The sequence below is a fragment of the Gossypium hirsutum genome, chromosome A09, assembly GCF_007990345.1.
Source record: "Gossypium hirsutum isolate 1008001.06 chromosome A09, Gossypium_hirsutum_v2.1, whole genome shotgun sequence".
NCBI lineage: Eukaryota > Viridiplantae > Streptophyta > Magnoliopsida > Malvales > Malvaceae > Gossypium > Gossypium hirsutum.
Window position 1 is genome coordinate 262,511 of NC_053432.1, and position 17,171 is coordinate 279,681.

Consider the following 17,171-nt stretch of genomic DNA (forward strand, 5'->3'; position numbering starts at 1 on the left):
CAAAGTATGGGACTGGGACTCTCGGTGTGAGAAAGCTTTTGACCAAGTAAAGCAAGCAATGGTGAGTGAACCTGTACTTGCTTTACCGGATTTTACAAAGGCGTACGAGGTACGCACGGATGCCTCAGACTATGCAATTGGGGGAGTATTGATGCAAGAAGGACATCCAATTGCTTTCGAGAGTCGAAAGCTGAATGAGACAGAACGGAGATACACGGTCCAAGAAAAAGAGATGACTGCTGTGGTGCATTGTTTGCGCACATGGAGGCACTATTTGCTGGGTTCCAGGTTCGTGGTATTCACTGATAATGTTGCAAATAGTTATTTCCTAACCCAGAAGAAGTTGTCCCCCAAACAGGCTCGTTGGCAGGTTTTCCTAGCAGAGTTTGATTTTAGCATGGAGTACAAGCCGGGGAGTGCCAACATTGTAGCTGATGCGCTTAGCCGAAAGATGGAATTTGCAATGATAAGCCAACCCAATAGTCCCTTATTGGAGCGCATTCAAGAAGGGTTGTCCCACGATTCCACGGCCAAAAATTTAATTGAGCTTGCTAAAGAGGGAAAAACGAGGCGATTTTGGCTCGAGGGAGAATTATTATACACTCAAGGACAACGTCTATATGTGCCCCAACATGGGAACTTGCGAAAGGAAGTCATGAAGGAATGTCACGATTCGAGATGGGCTGGACATCCAGGCATACACCGCACTTTAGCTCTCTTGGAGGATCGATTTTATTGGCCTCACATGAGTGACGATGTGGAGACTTATGTGAAAACTTGTTTGGTGTGCCAACAAGATAAAGTCGAGTTGAAGGCTCCTGCTGGGTTGCTACAGCCTTTACCTATTCCGGAGCGCCCATGGGAGAGTTTATCCATGGACTTTATTGTAGGTTTACCTAAATCTGATGGATTTGCAAGCATTTTTGTTGTGGTGGACAGGTTTTCGAAGTATGCAACATTTATCCCCACAACCAAGGAGTGTCCTGCTGAGGAGGCTGCTCGCTTGTTTCTTAGACATGTGGTGAAGTATTGGGGAGTGCCACAATCTATCATCAGCGATCGAGATGGGCGATTCACGGGACGATTTTGGACGGAGTTGTTCAAGTTAATGGGTTCAAACTTGAACTTTTCAACCAGCATGCATCCACAAACCGATGGACAAACTGAACGAGTGAATGCGTTATTGGAGATCTATCTACGGCACTATGTGAGTGCCACACAAAGGGACTGGCCAAAGTTGCTAGATGTGGCTCAGTTTTCTTACAATTTGCAAAGAAGTGGGGCGACAAACCAGAGTCCGTTCGAGATAGTAACAGGACAACAGCCACTTACACCCAATGCTGTTGCGACTCGTTATGGGGGACCGAATCCAGCAGCCTATCGATTTGCGAGAGATTGGCAAGAGCAAAATGATTTGGCTAGAGCTTGTCTTCACAAGGCAAGTAAGCGCAATAAGAAGTGGGCGGATCAAAATCGAAGGGACGTACAATTTCAGGTAGGTGAACCAGTTCTTGCCAAACTACACCTGATTTTGCGACATGATGGGTTGCACAAAGGACTCGTACGGCGGTACGAGGGGCCATTTCGAATTGTGAAAAAGGTAGGCAAGGTGGCCTACAAGCTTGAGTTGCCTGAAAAGCTTAAAGTTCATCCAGTATTCCACGTGAGTATGCTTAAACCATTCCATGAAGATGGAGAAGACCCAAATCGAAGCAAGTCTGAACGAGCACCAATGGGGGTAAAAGCCGCCTATGATCGAGAGGTCGAGAACATCGAAGCGGATCGTATGGTCAGACGTAAGCACTACCGACCGCGGCGCGAATACTTAGTCCGATGGAAGGGATTCCCGGATAGTGAGATGAGTTGGGAACCTGCTGAAGCCTTGTGGCAATTCCAAGACAAGATAGATCGATACCATGCAGAGGACGCGACGAGGGCGTCGCTAGATTTGGTGGGGGAGAATGTCATGGGTTGCGCATGGGAACCCGCAACCATGACACATCTGTGTGAACCATCAAGAAGGCAGGAGGTCATTTGGCCCAATCAGACCGGCCCGTTGCTTGAAGAGATTGAAGGCCCATCTACAAGTTAGACAAATATAATATATTATTTTATAAGATTACATATCTTAGATAAGATATGTAATCTTAGAAGATATGATTTTATATTCTTAAAGGTTTGGTGGTAGGTGGCCTTTAATCATAGCCGTTGATGTACTTAATTTTGCACCGTTGGATTTGGGGAGGCTCAACTATAAATAAGAGACCTCTTCCCTCATTGTAAATCACTTGAGTTTTGAGTAAGAAGAATCATTGAGAGCATTCACTCAAACTTTTCTCTCTTGCGTTCTTATTTTCCTTGGCTTGTTCTTGTCTCATTTTTCTTTCATCTTGTTGGCTTTGAGTTGCTTTCGCTTGAGTTGTGTTTTGGGAGGAATTCTGTTGAATCCTTCTTTTGTGGAAGTTAGGCTGACTTAGGCGTTTTGGAGTAAGAAACTGCCTAAGGCCGCACGGATTCTGAGGCAAGAATCTTAAGTCCGTGACACCAGCTCCAGGAAAAAATAGATAAATAGGCTCCAGCTAACTCGAATTTTAAACAGACTCAGACCAAAACGTTTGGGCCCAGTGCATCTCCTAAAAGAAACCAGACTGGTTACAATTCAGGAAAACAAGAGCAATCAGGCATAATGCATCCTGTACCAGGAATAAAAATACAAACAGAACCAGAGAATAGGGTTTTGGAAGAAACACAATCTGCGATACAACAAACAGGGGGAGAATCGGGAATTGAAGCAACAGAAGACAAAGCAAACAATACAAAAAATGAGAGATAGATCATGAGAGAAATTAAATATTCACAGTCGACAGCAAACCCGGGATCCCAACCTAGCCTCCATTCCACTGCTGAAAGTGCAAAGGAGGTCGCGGTGACACCTACCAACGGAATTCTATATCCAACCAAACACTCAATAGTAGTGTTCAAAGATCCAAACAACCACCAGGAAAAGCATGAAGATCGACTAATTCGGGATATAAAGGGCAGCACAAAAGGGCAAAAAATCAAAAGGATAATTCGGGATAAAGGAAGCCCTTTCAAAGTCACGTCCCTCAAAATTACTTTGGCAGAGTCAATGGCTAATTGATGTGATCCTGATCGCATCATGTAATGTCACAACCCAACACCGTCGAGATTGGCCTAAACACGAGGGCCCCAAGTGCAAGATGAAGCTAATTTTTAGCTCATTTGAATTTCTTTTCGTGTGGTTCAACTCATTCGAGCTCAAGTTAGCTTATTCGTGTTCAAGTCAGCTCATTCAAGCTCAATTTAACTCGTTGAGCTCGTTATTAGCTCTTTAGCTCTTTTAATTTAATTTGCCGGAATAAATTAATTAGTTGAGTTAGTTATTTTAGCTCAAATAATTACTAAGTGTTTAATTAAGAAATCTGGACATTTTAATTATGTTTAATTATTGCATGTTTAAATTGTTTTAATTATTACCTAGCATAAATGTGTTTGCCTTATTACAATTATTTAATGTGTGCGATTTAAGCTAAGTAAATTTGTTGAATTTGCTAGGACAATGTACATGGACGGCAAAGAAGAGGTGGACAACATCATGCATAATTCATGGAAGAATTTGAGGAAGCATTTGGCCAACATCATGCATAATTCATGGAAGAATTTGAGGAAGCATTTGACCAACATCATGCATAATTCATGGAAGAATTTGAGGAAGCATTTGGCCAACATCATGCATAATTCATGGAAGAATTTAAGGAAGCATTTGGCCAACATCATGCATAATTTAAGGAACAAATTGAGGAAGCACCATGGCCGAATTTGGCTTCCAATTTTACCCATTCGGCTACCCTTTTGTTTTGCCTATAAATATGTGTTAAATTTCATTGTAAGGGGAAGAACCTTGAATTAATGTTTTTACATTTTGTGAGATTGTTTACAACTCTCATTGTTCTCCAAAGACTCGTTTGACTTATCAAGTAACCCTTGTGGCGTCAACCCATTCTTCTTATCCGAACTTATCACTTTGCATCCAAAGTGTGGCGTTCAAGTTATACCGAGGTTCCTATCATCTTTGATAGTGGGTCAAGGTTCCATTTTATTCGTTTTCCATCCATACAACATTTAACCTTTCCTAAGTATTCGTATAAGTCCCGGGTTAACACACTTATATTGTGTTGGTTCAACTTGAATAATTGGTTTTCATTCACCTATCATCCTCAATACACTTCATAACCCCTTTTGAACTAAATTTGAGCCTTTATCCCTTCTTTCTTAACCTATCTTCGACAAACCTTGATATTACTCCAATTCACGATCGGGTACATCAACGACTCGACTCTCATCACCGAGGCCGGGGCGTATCATCTGGTATCAGAGCTAGCCGAATCGGAGTAAGAATCATCATCTTTGATATTATGGTTTTGTAAAAAAAAAAAATTACCTACGGTCTAGGCGCGGACGAAAAGAACGTGAAAGATCCGTAAAAAAAATCAAAAAAAAAATTGCCTATGGTCTAGGCGCGGACGAAAAGAACGTGAAAGATCCGTAAAAAAAAAAGAGTCTGGAAACCCTTCAACAACTTTTTTTTTGAATCATAATCTACACTCCTTTATACTCCTTTGAGTGAATTTTCACGTTTTCAAAAAAAAAATTATCCAATTTATTATTTTTTTCTTTCTTTCTTCTTTTGTATTCGGTATTAAAAAAAAAGAGAAATTCAAAAAAAAATTCGGAATTAAAAAAAAAGTGATTGAAATTCATTTTAAGTTTTGTTTGATAGCCTACCATTTCCGACATCATTGCCCACCAAGCCAACTCAATTTTGTAAGCCGACGACAAACGGTATTGATTCGTCTATTTAGTTTGCGAAGAACTTCGAGAGGTAAAAAAAAATTGAGTGGAAAAAGGCAAGAGTGATTGGTGTGAGTTCATTCGAGAGAAGAAAAGCCAAAAGCGAGCGTAAACGCGAGTGGAGTGAAAATTTTCTTTCCGAGTGTCTTGCGAAGTTTTGTGGTGAGGTATTTACTTTCTATTTTAAACACTTATTCTTTTTAGCAAAAAAAAAATGTCTCAAGAAGAATTTTCCGAGTCAGAATTCCAATATTTGATGCAAGAAGTGCGTAGAATGGTGAAATCAAAATTTGATAAATTGCATAATCGATTGGATCGAATAGAGAAAAGAGCCCAACGAAAGCAAATTTCATCGAGTCAAGAGACGGAGTTAAGATCATCTCGACGACACTACTCAACAAGAGACTCTTATCAAGACTTCTATTCAACAATGCGTTCGAGACCAAGAGAAGCAAACTCCGAGTTTGAGTCCTTTCGAGATAATAAACGAAAAGGTAAACATGTCTCTACAAGTGCCTCAATTTATTCATCTACGAAGGATTATTTACGAATAGGCGAACGTGTTTCAAGAGTGTCAAAGTACTCGGCTACGGAAGATTTATTACAAAGAGATGATTGTCATTTGTATGAAGAATCCTTTTCTTATTCTCAACAAAAGGATTCTCATTTTGATGATTTCTACTTTTGTAATGGAATTGAAATAGCATGTGAAAAAGAAAAAGAGCGCGAGCGAGAAAATGAAAATGAAAAAGAAATGAAAGAAAAAGAAGATGAGTGTGAGATAGAAAAGAAAATTGAAAATGAGATTGAGAATAAAAACGAGTGTGAAAAAGAAAAAAAACTGAAAAAGAGAGTGAGATTGAAGGAAGAAATGAGAGTGCAAAAGAAATGAGTGATATGGTAAAGGAAAGAGGATTTGAAAATGAGTTGGAAAAAGAAATAAGCGAAAAAGATGAAAGTGAACAAGAAAGGAGTGTTGTTACTAACCATCCTATGAATTTTCCTTGTTTTGTTTCTACTTTTCAGGTTTCTCGAAATCCCATCGATCAATTTCAACTTCAATACTTTTCTGAGGAGAGACGATTTCGATTAGTCGAGAAAGGTAAAATCATAGATGACTCTATTCCACCAGCGCCTAAAGGTAAGCATGGTAAGAGTTCTATGTTAGTCGAACTTCAACAAATTCATATGCATGATAATGTTGAGATTGCTGAAGAATTAGTTAGTAGAAGACTTTCCTATCCTGATATGTCTAAGTATCAATTTTTGATTGGTAATGACTTTGATTGGGATGATGGATTGAAAAGTTTTCCTCATGATATTTCTGATGTTTACAAGTTTGATGATGAAACCAGATTAAAACAACACAAACAAAATTTGGGATTGTGTGATGAAAAGTTGACATCTAATCTGTTTGCTTCTGTTGATCATGTGAATTATCTAATTTGTGATTCTGAAAATTGCTCCATGTCGTGGTTTAAAAGGTTTGAACAAGTTTTGCATAATCATTACTTAAAATTACATCGTTTCTTTTTTATGATACCGATTTTGAAATTGTCATATCAAATTGGAATGGCAAGAGGAAACTTTGTTTTTGACCCCGGTGCATATCATTTTAAATTGTTGTCAAAAGGATTCGAACTATGGGAAGTTGACTTCAAAAATTATAGCTATCAAGTGCCTTGTGACCCAGTTTTGTTGCAATCAATGAATTTTTTAATTCATTTTGATAAGGTAAGACCAACTTCTACTTTTGATCCCGGTATTGACTCATATGTTCACTTGTTGAATAAGATCTTTAAAAATTCTTTTGAGTTTATGATTTCTAGTGTCACTAACCTATCTCTTTCTTGTGTAGGTGACACTTCAGAATGGTTCCCTCCAAAAGAGGGAGGGCGTGGAAATAATTCAAAATTTTCTCGAACCATTCGTGATTTTCAAAGTTTTGGAAATGATTCTATTCGGGTCATGAACAAAAGGGTTCGAGATCTTGAAAATTTTTTTTGAGCAAGTGGCCCGATTTGAGGACAAATCGTCTTCAAGAGGGAGGGTATGATGTGATCCTGATCGCATCATGTAATGTCACAACCCAACACCGTCGAGATTGGCCTAAACACGAGGGCCCCAAGTGCAAGATGAAGCTAATTTTTAGCTCATTTGAATTTCTTTTCGTGTGGTTCAACTCATTCGAGCTCAAGTTAGCTCATTCGTGCTCAAGTCAGCTCATTCAAGCTCAATTTAACTCGTTGAGCTCGTTATTAGCTCTTTAGCTCTTTTAATTTAATTTGCCGGAATAAATTAATTAGTTGAGTTAGCTATTTTAGCTCAAATAATTACTAAGTGTTTAATTAAGAAATCTGGACATTTTAATTATGTTTGTTTATTGCATGTTTAAATTGTTTTAATTATTACCTAGCATAAATGTGTTTGCCTTATTACAATTATTTAATGTGTGCGATTTAAGCTAAGTAAATTTGTTGAATTTGCTAGGACAATGTACATGGACGGCAAAGAAGAGGTGGACAACATCATGCATAATTCATGGAAGAATTTGAGGAAGCATTTGACCAACATCATGCATAATTCATGGAAGAATTTGAGGAAGCATTTGGCCAACATCATGCATAATTCATGGAAGAATTTGAGGAAGCATTTGACCAACATCATGCATAATTCATGGAAGAATTTGAGGAAGCATTTGGCCAACATCATGCATAATTCATGGAAGAATTTGAGGAAGCATTTGACCAACATCATGCATAATTCATGGAAGAATTTAAGGAAGCATTTGGCCAACATCATGCATAATTTAAGGAACAAATTGAGGAAGCACCATGGCCGAATTTGGCTTCCAATTTTACCCATTCGGCTACCCTTTTGTTTTGCCTATAAATATGTGTTAAATTTCATTGTAAGGGGAAGAACCTTGAATTAATGTTTTTACATTTTGTGAGATTGTTTACAACTCTCATTGTTCTCCAAAGACTCGTTTGACTTATCAAGTAACCCTTGTGGCGTCAACCCATTCTTCTTATCCGAACTTATCACTTTGCATCCAAAGTGTGGCGTTCAAGTTATACCGAGGTTCCTATCATCTTTGATAGTGGGTCAAGGTTCCATTTTATTCGTTTTCCATCCATACAACATTTAACCTTTCCTAAGTATTCGTATAAGTCCCGAGTTAACACACTTATATTGTGTTGGTTCAACTTGAATACTTGGTTTTCATTCACCTATCATCCTCAATACACTTCATAACCCCTTTTGAACTAAATTTGAGCCTTTATCCCTTCTTTCTTAACCTATCTTCGACAAACCTTGATATTACTCCAATTCACGATCGGGTACATCAACGACTCGACTCTCATCACCGAGGCCGGGGCGTATCACTAATATGGTGGATCTGTTACATGAACAAGTCAAGCAAAGCATATTCATTAAATCAAATGAAGAAGGAGATAGGAATGCAGAAAGCAGAAATGACACACGACTGCAAAACTAGACTGGGTAATTCTTTCTAAACCTTCATGATGAATAGTAAAATTAATTTATCAATTTTTGTCTGGAATTGCCAAGGATGCGCAAGTCTCAAATTCCCACGCATCTTTAGAGAATATAACATGGAATTTAGACCAGATATTATAGGACTTTTAGAACCAAAGCTTAGTGGCAGCAAGGCAGATGAAATAATTGTTAAACTTGGATTTCATCATTCACATCGCATAGAAGCAACAGGCTTTTCAAGGGAAATTTGGATTGGGTGGAAGGAGACAATTCACCTTGAAATAATTCAAAATCATCCCCAATTTATTCTGGTTAAAATACATAATGGGGAACAATACAACCCTTCCTACTTGCTATCATATATGGAAGCCCCAATTCCACTAAAAGAAAGAATTTATGGGAAACATTAAAAACAATTATACCATCGGATCATTCACATTGGATGGAATTAGGTGATTTTAATGCAATTCTTTCCGTTGAAGATAAAAAGGGTGGTAATATCATAGGGAAAAGATGCCTACATTTTGGAGACTTTATGGACTCCAAAAATCTTCAAGACTTGGGATTCCAATGACCCTCATACACTTGGCAACGAGGAGGAGTCTTTGAAAGACTGGATCGTGCGATAGGAAATGCAGTCTGGTGTCAATCGTTTCCCCAATGCTTAATAACACACCTAACCCGAATCAAATTAGATCACAGACCATTGTTAGTAAACATCAATCCGGATTTTAAACTTCCTAGAGGTCAACCGTTCAGGTTTCTTGCGGGATGGGCACAACATCAAGACTTTTCCAATATCGTTAAGAGTTAATGAAAATATGAAGGGGATATGTACAGCTCCTTAAATCAACTCACTGTAAGGCTTAAAGGCTAGAATAAAAACGTATATGGGCACATTGGATACTGCAAACAAAAATTGATTAAATCTTTAAGCTTGATACAAATGAAACTTGAAAGATCCTACTAGTATTCACTAGCCCAGGAAGAAATAAATATCAGAGAGGAACTGGAGAATGTTCTTAGCCTTGAGGAATTATTGTGGAAGCAAAAATCCAAATGCGACTGACTCAAATTAGGGGATAGGAATACAAAATTTTTCCATAGCCGTACAATGCATAGAAGGAAAATTAATTGCATTAGTGCTCTTCATGATATAAACGGTGATTGGCTTTATGACCCAGAAGATATCCAGAGTGAAGCGGTTAATTACTTTCAAAGATTATATGGTGAAAAACCAAATAGAGTGGGAAATCTACCCCCAAGTCAATTCCCTCCATTAGAAGATAGCGATATCAACTTTTTACAAAAAGAAGTCACGAATGAAGAAATCAAAAAAGCACTCTTTGATATGGCCCCTCTAAAAGCACCTGGAAGCGACGGTTATCACACTTCAAAACCAATGAGAGAACGTAGGAGACGCAGTCTGTACTAGGGTCAAAGATGTTTTTAAAGGGCGTCCTATTGATCAAGATATTAACAACACGTTATCGTCCTAATCCCGAAGGTTGCCCAACCAAAAGAAATATCCCAATTTAGACCAATAAGTCTATGCAACGTCCTTTACAAACTAATTATGAAAATAATAGCCAATAGGTTTAAAATAATCTTTCCCAAAATTATTTTTCAAGAACAAGAGGGTTTCATCGCCGGAAAAAACATCACTGATAATATTATAATAGCTCAGGAGGTCATACATTCGATGCGTGGAAAAAATAAAAAGTGGATGACAATCAAGATTGATTTGGAAAAAAGCCTATGACAGAGTTCGTTGGGATTTCATCGACAAATCGATTCAAGCAGCTGGAATACTAGATTATCTATGAAGAGTTATTATGTCAACCATCACAACAGCTACTATGCAAGTTCTATGGAATGGGGTACCTACTGAAAATTTTAAACCTGCAAGAGGAGTGAGACAAGGGTGTCCATTATCACCTTACCTATTTGTCCTATGCATAGAATGGCTAGGGCATAGCTTCAAATCCTCCATCTCCTCAGAAAACTAGATCCTTGTTAGATTATCTAGATCTGGACCCAACTTGTCACACCTATTTTTTGCAGATGACTTGGTAATTTTCTCAAAAGCAGATATCAAACATGGCATGCTACTAAAAAATATTCTAAACCAGTTCTGCAGTTTTTCAGGACACTGTGACAACACAAGGAAAACCAACATATTTTTTCAAAAGGAGTAGCAGAAGATTTAAGTGATAGGCTTAGTAGGATATTGGGGTACCAGAAAGAAATAATTGGGCAAATATCTAGGTATCCTTCTTTTCCATAAAAGAATTACTAAGTCTATAGTTCAATTTGTAATTGAAAAAGTTTGGTCCAAATTATGCAACTGGGATGCAAAACAACTTTCTATGGCTGGACGCTTTATTCTTGTTCAATCGGTACTCTTAACTATCCCCAATTATTTCATGCAATCCATGAAAATTTAAAAAGGGGTATGCGATGAAATTGAACGATTAGCAAGACAGTTCATTTGGGGATCCAACATGGGGGGAAGAAAAATAACACTTGTGGATTGGCAAACAATATGCTAGCCACGTACATGCGGCGGTTTAGGCTTGAGACGATTGCATGAACAAAACAAATCATTCCTGCTGAAAATAGGATTCAATCTCATCTCCAATTGAAATGCACTATGGACACGTGTGCTACGGTCGAAATACGGAGTGAAATAGGTAATCCCCGAAAGTATAAGAAAAGGAAATAGTTCTGCATTATGGAAAACAATTGAACAGATTTGGCCTATGTTAAAAGACAACCTCTATTGGGCGGTTAATAATGGAACAGAAATCCACTGCAGGAAAGATAATTGGGTTCCTACAGTTGGACCGTTGATTACGCAAATTCAAAATCCAAGTAGATCAATAAGTGAGTGTCTACTTAAAGACATGGTAACAGCAGAAGGGGTCTAGAATTTAGAAGCCTTTACAGAAAATTTAGCAGAAGAAACAGTTTAAAAAATTCTTGAAATACAGCCCCTACATCATCTAGCAGGACCAGACAAAGTTAGATGGATACCGACCTCTAATGGAATTTTTCAATCAAAACTACTTACCAAATGATAATGGAAAATACATGGAATAATCGGGACAACGTGGAAAGGAATCTAGAAATACTCAAGACCCCAACGCATTCGATTCTTCCTCTGGTTAGCCTGTAAACAACGACTACTTACAAACCTTGAAAGGTCACGACGAGCGCTCAGTTTTGATACCTCCTGCCCGGTCTGCTAGCAAAACACTGAAGAAGCCATTCATGTCCTCAGAGATTGTTCAATCACAAAAGAAGTTTGGTTGAACATTGTCCCTGCAAGCTGGCAAACAAAAATTTTTTTCTAGCAATATTTTTGAATGGGTGGAAGAAAACTTAAAGCACAATGAATGGCTGATATGGGCTAAAACTTCCTGGCCAACCCTCTTCAGACTTGTTGCATGGCGCATATGGAAGAATAAAAACCTATTTGTTTTCTAGGATATAACATGGAGCTTAACAGAGACAATCAAGATCTCTGTCTGTTGGGCAAGACAGTACACAAACTTATATATAAGGAATCCATCTTAGGAATTAAACGAAAAAATAGAACAGGACTCAAGAGTAGTCATAGAATAAAGATTATGTTTAGATTTAATTTTCCTTTAAATTAGTTTATTTTTTCCACAAAAAAAAATTGAGAGCAACTAAAAAGATCTTTTTAACTTTTTGTTTATTAATTAAAAGATAATACTATGTATTTTAATATTTTCAAGTATTTTTATCAGTGAATATTTACATTAAATATGTAATAATAATAATAATCCAATTGATAACTTTTAAAATTTTCATTTTGATTTATATTTTTAATTGATGATGAAAATTTTTCAATTTCTTTTTTGGCAATTAAATTGTTTAGTTTAACTTGTATTTGTCATTTCATTTTCCATATATTTTTAAAAATATAACTATGCATATATATATTCCAAATACATATAAATGTTTATTTTCTAAAAATGATGCATCTTGAAGAGTGAGAGGATTGATTAATTTCGATAATGCATCTTAAGATACACTGATGAAAGAGAGAGAGTATTAGGATTAGAAAGTAACCTCATTTTTCTTTTAAGCCAAAAAATTTAATAACCCAAACTAAAACAAAGGTAATTTTTGCCTTACAATTTTCTTTTCCCGACTTTCCGTTTACATGGAAAAGTAACCTTTCCAACACTCGTTATTTCTGACAATTAACATTCCTCCCCTCAAAAAAAAAGAAATTCAAATTTGCTCATTTAATTAAGCTTAAAATAGGCATTTGCAGGTAGCTAAGGTGGGGCTAGACAAGCAAGTTTGTATATTTGGTTTTGCTGAGGACCTTTATTCTTCACAAACACAAGCACAACTGACATACATAACAGGATATAAGACAATTGTGGCCTGCATTTCCTCCTTTTTTTCTTTCCATTAAATTGCATACAGGAAATTAAGCAGGCATCAATCATCCAGATACCCAGGGAAATAAATAGTAAATCATCCCCATCATCTGCCCCTACATTCATATGTTTATATAATGTTACATTATCATACCAATTTGTTAATATATCTTTCTAAATTGCAACAGCAGCAAGCAAAGGAAGAAGAATTTAATCTCCTAAGCTCATTATATCAAATGAATCCATAAATTTCTCATCTCATCAAACTGGCAGAACCACATTGATCTAACCCAGGAAGCTCACTTTCAAAAAATGATGAATGAAGTGCCCTCACGCACTCTTCTGCTTCGTTGTCATTTACAACCAATGATATGTTAACCTACAAAGGTTAAACAACACCCTCCGTGAGACTAAACATCCAGTTTCACATTAAGATTGATTACGAAGAACAGTCATCATGTCCCAGGAGGGCACTAAATAACATGTCAGGTGTCAACTCCAAAAGGTGGCAATTTGGAGGGTAGAGAGAAACTGTAAGAGAAATTGGGTTGTGCAGAAAATACCTTAGATGCGCCCTGAGAGATCATTTGAACATTGACTCCATTGGTCCTAAGAACGTTAAATGCCTGTCACAAATTTTCAACCATCAATGGAACTAGCAGTAAATCAAACCCTATTCCATCAAATCCGAAGATTATTTAAAAGTTATGATCTTGTGTATGAGTGGTATGACACAAGATGATGCGGTACCTTCTCCAGTATAAGTGAGGATCTCTGGACATTCCCAATGAGAGAAATGATAGATCTGTGTTGAAGCAAATTGACAACAGCGATTTTTTCAAGTTCTTCTACAACATGGTCTAGTTCCTGTCAAGCCAAAAATATGCAGTGGAAATGGATCAGAATTCTTCTGCAGAACAAGTACTACATTTATAACATGATACGATTAATAAAAGCATGAAGAATATTCCTTGCCTGCTGAATTAACTCTCTGCTCCAAAGTTTCGATGGATCCAAAGTCAACGAAATACTAACTTCACTGGTAGCTACAACATCCACAGAGATGCCTAAATCTTCGAAGATAGAAAATACCTGCAGAGATAAAGAAGATACAGATCAATCAGACAATAAAAAGGTCCAAATGAACAGAGAACATTGAAATAAAGAAATGGACTTCAAACCTTCGCTAGAAAGCCAAATTGACCAAGCATTCGTGTGCTAACAATATCCAACATGGTGACATTCCGTTTCAAAACAATGCTGGTGAGTACCGCCTGCAGTTAGGACAAAAATGATTAAACCCGTTCTGATTTCATGAAAGAAAGATACATGAACTACTAGCTAGCCGCTACAAACCTTACTCATATCTCTATTTCCAGTGATGAGAGTTCCTGGAGCATTAGGATTGTAAGAATTTTTAACCCTAACAGGAATATCACCCTCCCTAGCTGGTCTCATGGATTGTGGATGCAGAACCTGAAAAAGGGGTTGATGAATATACAAATTCACTCAGTTAGCCATGCTTAGATTAATTAAATGATCATTACACTATCGACAAGAATAGAACCCAAACACGAAGACATGCATTTTTCATCGGAGGGAAGCACTTGATAGTTATTAAAAGGAATGGACAATATTACCTGAGCACCAAAGTAAGCAAGTTCTGCTGCCTCTTCAAATGTCAGGTATGGTACAGGTTGAGCCCCAGAATATATGTTAGGATCACAGGTCAAAACACCATCAACATCTTTCCATACCTGCAATGAACAAAAGAATACTGTTGTACCCTAAAAAAGTAACATATGTAGGACAAAGGTTGTACTTTTGTGAGTATTTGTTTTTTGTTACACTTTTGGTGCATGGTACATTTGCAGATTTCTATGCTTGTTGGTTGTGAAATAGATGGTTTCCATTCAAGAAAAAGATAATAAAAGATGGTACTCATTATAGTCATGCATATATAGGTTTACGACTTAAACAAGTTCAGACCTTGAACAAATGCACTGACCTGAATTTCTCGCAATCCCAATGCTTTTCCAATGGTTGTGGCTGTCAAATCACTACCACCCCTACCTAAAGTAGTAATTGCACAAGATCTCCAGCCCTACAACATTAACAAGATAAAAAAACATTACCAAAAGATTCCCACACCAAACTCTTGTTTTAGAATGATATCATTTTGAAAAGATATCAGCAGCTGTTCTACCTTTCCAAGGAAACCGGTCACAACTGGGATTGCTGGATTACTGTTCCAATCATCATCTAATCTTTTTGCAACAGCTGTGTAAGTTGCCTCCAGAATATCCGCATTTGTGAAGTCATCAGTGGTAATGAAACCAATTTCAAAGGCATCATACTGCAAAACCAGAAAATGACTTACAAGGTCCACTCCATGTGATGGTACTTACAAGGAAATGCAAAGAATACAGTACAATGGATAAATGTGATTAAAAATTAAGCATGGATATGCGTGTATCCTACTCAATTCTGATTTGATTTTAGAACCACAAAATATACATAAAATCAACTTTTAGAGTAACAAAAACATACTTGACGGGCCTTAACCCCAATTTTATCCAAATATGCAGCAAAAATCCTTGTAGACATGCACTCCCCAAATGAAACTATATAGTCTTTTGTACGCAATGTTAACTCTTTCATCATAGCAATTCCTTTTAAGAGCTGCTCCAGTTCTTGCAGGTGCTCTACAGGCAAACAATCAAGACAGAAACTATAATAAGGTAAGCCTAAACTTAAAAAACATAAGAGGCTTCAATGTAAAACTGAATGAAGCAGCAGATTATAACTCACCATCAACAATCCACCTCTCCACTCCTAGTTCATCAACCGTCCTGAGTATTCAAATTGAAGATAAGATACAACAAATTATATTACAACTCTACATGTTTACAACTCTTGATGTTACCTATGATGCAGCTCTTTTATGAAGCCTAACTCTTCGATGGTATCCACCTTAGTGACACCACAGCTGACAGCCTTTTCACCAGCCTAACCATCAGATCAAAACCTACTTCTTAGTAAACCCTTGCAGCTCTAGTTTCAAAGACACTAACGGATAATGTTGACAGATCAAATAAAATGGTTACCAGCAAAAGCTTATTGGTTGTCTTTCCCATGGCAGAAAGAACAATGACTGGCCTTTCATTGGGGAAACTAAGTATAAGGTCAGCAACCTCTCTCATTCGCTCAGCGGAAGCCACTGATGATCCACCGAACTTCATCACACACGTCAATTCATTCTTTGCTTCTCCCAACGTTGATTTCTCAACCTCATTCCTTTCGATCACATCCACATTCCCTCCCTCACAACTAACCTTAAACACTCTACTTTTACAACAATGCCTTAGCCTCCTACAAGAATCCGTAGACCGGAATGACCCGAAATGAAGCTGGCTCGAAAATGCCGAACGACAGTGGAAAGAAGTCTGCTTTGGAAATGAATGAGACGGGGCGGTTTTTACGCCGGAAATTTGTAAAGAAGCCGCCATCGTAGCAAATAAAAAAACTCAGTAACTAGTTGTTTCGACGAGTAATGAACGGAAAATATAAATATTTCCCAAAGATCTGATTTGAAAACCATAGAAAATAACAATCAGTGGCTGTAGAAATAAGCGAAACGGAAATTAAAAAGGAAAAAATGCATACCTGTAGAGAGCGGGAAGAAAGAAGATGACTCTCTCAATTCAAAAGAGAAAAACAAAAGGATATATTTTCATATTATAAAATAAGAGGCGATCGTTTGAGAGGGAGAGTGAAGGAAGCGCCAACAATGAAACCAAAACACCGCCGCCTCCCTCTCTCTCTCCCAATCCCTCTGTTTGTTCTTTCTTAAATTATTTGGTCGGAAGAGAAAACCCTTCCCTTTGTTTTGGCACTTGGAACACGTGGAAATGAATGACCAAGATTTTTGTGTTGTGAGGCTTCTTAATTTGATCTGACGGCTATGGAATAGTCTGTTGGCCGCGGCGCATGGGTTTTTGTTTTTATTTTTAAAAAAGTAATTAAGTAAAATAAAAAAATAAATATATGTGAAAGTGGAAGCGGACGTGTACTGATTGCGCCGGTCCAATCTATGGCTGCCTTTTATTTGGACCACTATTTCTTATTTGACCACTAATTTTCACCTTCACCCTTTCTCTTAGAAATAACAAAAATCAACACGTTTCTTTAATATGATATATCACTCGTTTAGGTCTCAAAATTCGTTTGAGAAGTGAAAAAAGTTTTGATAAAAATATAGTCTTAAAAAATAAATTTAAATAAAAAATAATATTTATTATCTGGGTTAAGTTTTTGATAAAATTTTTTGGCCAAATTCGAGGATTTGTTTATATTTTTTTTATTGTTTTGTTA

At 37.3% G+C, this 17,171-nt stretch overlaps 1 protein-coding gene across 1 annotated transcript; it reads right to left on the minus strand.

The window, feature by feature from the left end:
- Positions 1-12,786: 12,786 nt before the first annotated feature.
- LOC107924660 (aspartokinase 2, chloroplastic) lies at positions 12,787-16,768 on the minus strand. Its single transcript, XM_016855202.2, has 14 exons — positions 16,464-16,768; positions 15,905-16,382; positions 15,724-15,806; positions 15,609-15,649; positions 15,348-15,502; positions 15,004-15,153; positions 14,806-14,901; positions 14,438-14,554; positions 14,154-14,273; positions 13,979-14,071; positions 13,773-13,889; positions 13,548-13,664; positions 13,361-13,423; positions 12,787-13,176 (listed from the first exon to the last, which is right to left on the minus strand). The coding sequence occupies exons 2-14, from the start codon at positions 16,304-16,306 to the stop codon at positions 13,051-13,053; spliced, it is 1,680 nt and encodes a 559-aa protein (XP_016710691.1). The 5' UTR covers positions 16,307-16,382; positions 16,464-16,768; the 3' UTR covers positions 12,787-13,050.
- Between the last annotated feature and the right edge of the window lie 403 nt (positions 16,769-17,171).